Raw genomic sequence first — 7,083 nt, forward strand, 5'->3', positions numbered from 1 at the left:
AGGTGCTTCCATGTTGTTGCCCCAGCAACTGTTAATTAGTTTTTTCAGAAACTGTTATTGTGTTGGTTTATCTGCAGGATAAACAGAAGTAGTAATTGTTCAAAGCCATTTTTGTAGCGCAGATTAAACTTTAACATGAGCAAATTATTTCCAAAAGGAAATGGACAAATACTCAGCAGTGTAGTTTATTAAGCGTATTAGTGTAGTTTGTTAAGTGTGAGGTTTAATATCGCTGTGTGAGAGCTGATTCTCCACCTTTATCCCTGCAGGACTCCATGGTTTAATGGTTGGGGGTTCAACCTACCTCGAGGTCAGTCGCTGCTGGAGAAATGGAATTTGGTGCCTGAGGGCATTGACATCCTGATGACCCATGGACCTCCTCTCGGTGAGTTCAGATATGTCCTGCTCTGCATTTTGATGAAGTTCCTCCTAGTTTTTCTACTGTGAGAAGTCTGTGGAAGTGTGCAGTCTTTGCTTTTGTCAGGTCTATGGACTGAAACTTGTTTATTATCTCAGTTTTTGCTTGAAACACATTTTCTTTGGTTTATTGTGTTTTTCTGTCGGTTGATTGGGTTTTTCTCTAGCTGTTAGGCTCTGTTGTTTGCTAATTTGTTTTCTGTGCACTCTCCATCTGGCCTCATCAAGTCACCTGGTTGTTGCCATCACCGCAGCAACCACTGTGCGAGGTTGATTGTATAAAAACCTCATTTCTTAGTGGAGTGGCAGAGAAATTGCTGGAGAGAATTTGTATTGTGGAAGAGCCTGCAGAAAATGAAGGGAGATGTGAAAGGAGTACAACTGCCAAGAAAAGCTTTCTTTTAGTGCATTAAATGTTCTCTTCTGGTGAGATCCTAGTCTTTTTATGGTCCAAATGCCAGGACATGTTGAGATTCTTAACTGTGGTCCCATCCTTCAGTAGCCTCCAGATGTGGACTAGATCACAGTTCACTGGACTCTTATGACATCACTTTTTTATGAATTCTTGTCAAACTTCTGTGCCATCCATCCATCCATCCATCTTCAGAAACCTGCAAAATCCCTTTCAGGATCACAGAGTTGCTGGAGCCTATCCAGCTACTGTTGGGTGAATGTGCTGCAGAACCACACACACACTCAGGGACAGTTTAGAGTGTTGACCTTTGACAGACGTGTTTGGACTGTGGGAAGAAGTCTGTGTACCCAGAGAAAACTCACACATGCACAAGGAGAACATGTAAACTCCACACAGAAAAGACCCAACTGGGGTTTGAATCAGGGCCTTCCTGCTATAAAGCAAGAGCGCTAACCACTGCACCACCATGTAGCAATATTAGAACATAAGAGATCCACTTTAAGGTCTTATCTTTCTCTGCGCTCACCAGCTGTTCTGGGTTTCATTTGATGGTGAATGGAAACCAAATGGAAACCATCTCCTAGTGGACAGCTCATGCTTCACAGTGCCCTTAGGCTCGAATTATTAAGTGCAATTCAAGCCAGCCAGCCAGAAAGAAATCAGACTGCGTTCACACCAAACGTGATGTACGCATCCAGATTCAATGTTAAGTCAAGGTCCAGATGTGATCAGAGGTCCTACTGCGTCCTACAGCACATCGGTCTGGCAGCAATGCATTTTGGGTGTTGCAGCGCGATTTAGCGTCCCTGTGTATCAAGTGTTCAAATATCTGGACTTTGGCAGAGAAGACATCGACCAATTAGGGACTCAGCTTTGGCCTGTGACATGTTGATGATGCGATTAACGGGTGGAGTTTATTATTTGTACTCAAAGAATAATTTTGCACTTGAAACTGAAAAATGCTTCCAAACAAAACAATTTTCCCTCTAAAGAAATTTTCTCTTCTTCTGCGCTCAAAAGAGAGCAGGATTGCGTTACAAGTGAGCTGCAAGAGCCAGCCAATCACAGACAAAGACATGAAAGTTGATTCTGATTGGTCAGAAATTCTTCCAGTCAGCTCATAGACTGGATCAGGTTTGTGCACAGTGGGAAGAATTCCAAGGTGCCGTGCTCCATTTCTAGCACAGAACAGAGAAAAATTCTCTCTAATAAAATTGTTTTGATTGCAAGTACTTTTCATTTTCAAGTGCAAAATAATTTTTTGAGCACTTAAAGTTTTCAAATTTTACGCTCAAAACTGTGAGCGTTGCAATTGGAATTATGATACAAAAATCACTCCATAGTAGTTCTCCTGAACTTTGTAATGTTATTAATTTTTAGATCGAGACGATAATTAAAAGTTCCTCTTACTTTCCTCTTGTTTAATATTTTTCCCTCCTCTGACTAATGCGGGACAGTAAGTCATCAAACTGGGTCATGGAGAGACAGAAGTACCGCTGAAAGCGGCCGCCATTCAGATTCAGCTCATGCAGTAGTTCGTGTCTCTGAATGATCTCCTAAACCCAGACATGGATTACCGATACTTTTGTAGAACTCTTCAACATAAATAAACCTAAACTCTACATCATCCATGTCTACCATGCGTTGAAGATGAGACATACAGACCATGCTTACATGTAGCGATGAGGCTAAAAACGTTGGACAGTAGCTCCTCCCACACGCGTCAAGTTTACAACTTAAGAGGTAAATAAAGAAAAAAAGGGTGTGGTCAGGGGTTACAGCTGACATGGTGACAAAACAGTTAAAGGAAGGAATTTACCCAAAACTAGTATTTCCATTGTATTGTACAACATTTTTGGGCCAGGGTTGAGCAGTAAATTTGACGCACGTCAAAGGAGACGGATCTGACGTGTGTTTCACGTTTGGTGTCAACGCAGCATTAGAAAATAACAGCTCCAGTGTTGTCTGTATGGTTGTCTGGTGTCAGTAGTAGCTCTCAGGCCCGGTTCAACCAAAGTCAGCTTCTCACTGTGCTTCTCCTGGCTTCCTTTGTTGGTAGTCTTGGTGTGAAAACTTTACAAAGACTGAAAACTTGAATCATAATATGTGCTGCAGCTACGGTACACAGTAATGCTGCCACAACAGCTCAGTGAACACAGAGTATGGACATCATTTTTATGAAACTACTAGTCGTCTGCTGGCTCACTCATCTGCTTTAAAAATCCTTGCAGGTTTCCGGGATTGGGTTCCTAAAGAGCTGCAGCGGGTTGGATGTGTGGAGCTGCTCAACACAGTACAGAAAAGGGTGCGACCCAAACTCCACTGCTTCGGGGGAATCCACGAAGGTACTGGACATGAGTTATTCACTTTGAATCGTTACTTAATGGGCGATCCAGTTCAATTCACGAATCAAGATCAACGAATTACAGATCCAATCATGATTCCTACTATCTAATGCATTATGTTTGAGTGTTTATTCACCATCATTTAAAGCTTCTTTTAGTACAGGAGATCCAAATCAACAAAATATAACAGACAAAAACCAAGATTTTAAATGAAAAAAGTTATATTTAGCACTTTAAACAATGTCACACTCAATTTTTTTTCTGTCAACTTCCTGGTTAACAAAATATAAATGCCACTGTTATTTTGGAATCATTGTAAAGCAAACCCTGAAAATGTTCTCCACAGTTTTTGTTCTGACTACAGTTCCAGCTGATAGATAACAAGAAGATAGTAAATGAAGATAGAAACCCCTCAGTCATTAAGTCTAAAGTGACAACAGTTTCCAACAGACGGGTTTTATAAACTGACTTTTTTCATCTTTAGTGGCAAAACCTCAAAACTCCCACAACATTAGATGAACATTTAGCAGACGCTCTCTGGTACGGCCTCTCCAGCATGCTATGGTCACATCATGCCATATTTTTGATATTAATCTTATATTACATTTGTTATTCAAATTGCCGACTACAATCCAAACAAAATCGTTTTAGTCAGTTTAGTTCCTCTATTTCATGTTGATAACATTTCAATCTCTGACCCCACCGGGTCCCCTCAACCTCAGACTCACTGGGTAACTTCTTCCACACACCCGAAATTTTCTAAAAACTCTGCAGTTTTAGAGCAATCATTGAATTGCCTGAAAAGTTTTTATTTATCTTGGATCTTCTCAATCTTGAATATTGCAAATATTCAGATTGGAATTCTCTGGAAAAGATTGCAAATATTGAAGTACTCGGACATTAGTTACAACCCTATCATGAAACCAAAGTGTAAAAGTCCATGAATGAATTCAAACTTCACTTTGACACAAGAACCAGCTCTTCTGTCAAATTTTTATTGAAAACTACATTCATAGAATTATATTTCTCAAGCCTTTTTTTTTTGTGTAGTTTTGATGATTATTCAAAAGCTGAACTTAAAGCTTTTTAACTGCTGCACTGGAACAGATGATGTCCAGTAAAAATAGAATCATCTTTTAGAAAAACCTTCAACGCTAAAGCAAAAGCTGCCAAACTAAAGTGAATCAACTCAAACATGTATTGATAGGCGGATCAGTCATTATAATAGCAGTTAGTGGAAGTTCTGACTGTCCAGAAGTTTCCCGTCTATGATGGACGTTCCAGCTGTGAACATGGACGTCCATGTAAAACCTGTCAGTTTGCCGCGGTGCAGCTGATGCTCTGATGTCAGGGAGAACTAAGCCAGGTGGGGACGAACCTGAGACTGAGTTGATCTGCTGCTGAGGCTGAATCAGCTGGAGAGCCTCCACACCATCCAGGGACTGATGATCTGCTTTTGACTCAACCGTGGTGTTCGCTTCTTTTTACTCCTAACCGTTTTCAACCTCTCTCAGCAGTTCTATTTTTTAGGTTTGAGTGCTCAACAAACACGTGTTTTTTAAAACACAACCTCTTCAACCTGAAGAATAAATAAAAATGTATTTTTTTATGTCGAATTTCCTTTTTTTGCTCCTCAGGGTACGGCATCATGACCGATGGCTACACAACCTTTATAAACGCATCAACCTGCACGGTCAGCTTCCAGCCCACTAACCCCCCCATCGTATTCGACCTGCCAAACCCATCCAGCTCCTGAGACCGCAGGAACAGGGAGGTGGGCGGGGCTTGAGAATGGCAGTGATAAACTACTTCTTTTATATAAATATGTCCATTTGGAAAGAAAAAAATGTTAAAAAATGCTTTTTTTGTGCTATTTTTATGCTCTTCTCGGACAGAAAAAGAATTGAAAGGGGGTTGGGGGGTCTGTGGGATTTAAAGGAGAATACCGGTGATCTCTGAGGTTTTGTGCCAACAGTCCAGCTGCCTTGCTTTGATTCGCGGCAGCCGCATTGTAAAGTTTCCTTCATTTTTCTTCATAATCCTGTCTAGCAGCTGACGCAGCAAAATAATCCATGTGGTTTTGTATTACATGGAGCAGATATGCACCCCCCCCCACCTTCAGCCGTTACCCTCAGAAACAAATTGCCTTAGTGCGGGGCACCGGGTGAACGCGGATTTGAAACCTTCGGCTCATTCATGCAGGTTTTGTGATCACATCTTATTTTGTGTTCACAGAAAAACCAATTATGAGAAATATTTTCTCACATTTTTCTCCACATTTTCAAACCTGTATTTGTCAAAACGTTCTCCTGCTTTATACCAGTATTCTCCTTTGAAGGTTTTTTTTTTTGTGGTTCAACAATCTCGCTCTTGATAAATATTGGTCAGATCTGTAAGACAAATGACGCTTTGTGAATTTGTACAATGTCTTTCTTTGGTTTGCTGGACAATGTATGCCAATTGATTTTGTTGTGTCGTAAGATACGTTTTTTAAATTTTTGATTTCACGTCAGGTTTTTTTTTTTGTTATTAGCTGACAGGACGCTGCCTTAAACTAGCTTTAAAGGTGTCAGCGAACGCCCCTCTGCGATCTCAAAGGACAGTCCTTATTTATTACCCATCATCCCCGCAGACTGAAGCAGGGGCAAAAATCTTCTCACCGCCATATATTTCTTCATCTCCTCAGAGATTTTCTGACCTAATTCGGAAAATGTATGTATAAAAATATATATTATATATTAATGTTGTAAAACATCTGTACTAAAGGTTGTGTTTGACAAAAAAAAAAAAATCATCAGGTGCATTTTTTTTGTTTGTACCTGTAAGATTGCCATGTTTTTTATGCTCCCATGAAACACTTTTCATAATTTTCTTTAGTATTTTTAATCAAATGCCAACAGGTGGACATTTTTGAAGGAGAGGGAAAATATGTTGTTCACAATCCAACAGGTGGTAATTGTTCCCAACAACTCACCTGCCTAAATAAACATGGTTCAGTTGTCTTTTCAAGTGTAAATCTGGTAGTTTTTGTGTTTCTTGCTTTTTTTTCTAATTTTGCACTGTGTAAATGCAATCTTGCTAGCACAAAAAAATGGTTGCCAATAGTTGTTTGAACAGCTGTAAATGCTCTTTTCGTGCTCTGTTCCTCTCGCGCTTTCTCTGATTGTATCCTTCTTCATGGAAATGTTAGTTCTCTTTTTCAGTTCGTTGTGATATATTTAGCTGCCTTTATATGCAAATAAAAATGCAAGATTTTTACTTAAAACAATCCTCTCGTCTCTGTTCCATCATTGTTTGTCTAGATTTAAAAATGCATTTGTGTTGTGGTCCTTCAGAGCCCCTCAGATAATTCTCCCCATGCAGCACCACTCATTTTTATTCGGTTTCTCTGCATTTGTATCACCAACAGCGATTTCCTTCACTCCCATGACAAAATAAAGCCTAAGTTTGTGCGACTAAATTTAGTTTAATCTCCAAAAAACTATTAAAATTGCACCAAAACAAATGTTTTGTTCTGAAAAGACTTGAGATCAGATAGATACAGATTTTTATAGCTAGATCTGAATGTCATCAGTGTAGCAGTGGAACAACACACTGTATTTCCTAAAAATTGACCCCAGTGGCAGAAGGCAAAGCAATAATAAAAGTTGGTCTAAAACTAAGCCTTGGGGTTCACCGTGTTTGAGTGGAGCCTCTGAAGAAAAAACACTGTCCAAGTTGGACAGGAAAACCCCTGCCACATAGATAACATCTGAACCAACTGAGTGCTGCGTCCTTCACACCGACAGACTGCTCCAGTCGGGATAATAAAACACTGTGATCTACTGTGTCGAAAGCAGCAGTGAAATCTAAAAGAATTAAAACAGTGGAGGCACCACAATCACCTGAGAAACTTCTCAAAATATC

The 7,083-nt window shown here is 39.9% G+C and overlaps 1 protein-coding gene across 4 annotated transcripts in view; it reads left to right on the top strand.

The window, feature by feature from the left end:
• The window catches only part of mpped2a (metallophosphoesterase domain containing 2a), a 62,012-nt gene extending 55,567 nt beyond the window's left edge, over nucleotides 1-6,445 (top strand). For all 4 annotated transcript variants that reach the window (XM_004066819.5, XM_023952237.2, XM_078944199.1 and 1 more), the window contains 3 exons: nucleotides 270-385; nucleotides 3,064-3,177; nucleotides 4,815-6,445. In XM_004066819.5, coding sequence (XP_004066867.1) covers nucleotides 270-385; nucleotides 3,064-3,177; nucleotides 4,815-4,933 — 349 coding nt within the window. In that variant the 3' untranslated portion in view covers nucleotides 4,934-6,445. The remainder of the gene's footprint in view (nucleotides 1-269; nucleotides 386-3,063; nucleotides 3,178-4,814) is intronic.
• The last annotated feature ends 638 nt before the right edge of the window (nucleotides 6,446-7,083 follow it).

This window comes from Oryzias latipes, chromosome 3, assembly GCF_053564925.1.
Source record: "Oryzias latipes strain Hd-rR chromosome 3, Olatipes_Hd-rR_3.1".
Classification (NCBI taxonomy): domain Eukaryota; kingdom Metazoa; phylum Chordata; class Actinopteri; order Beloniformes; family Adrianichthyidae; genus Oryzias; species Oryzias latipes.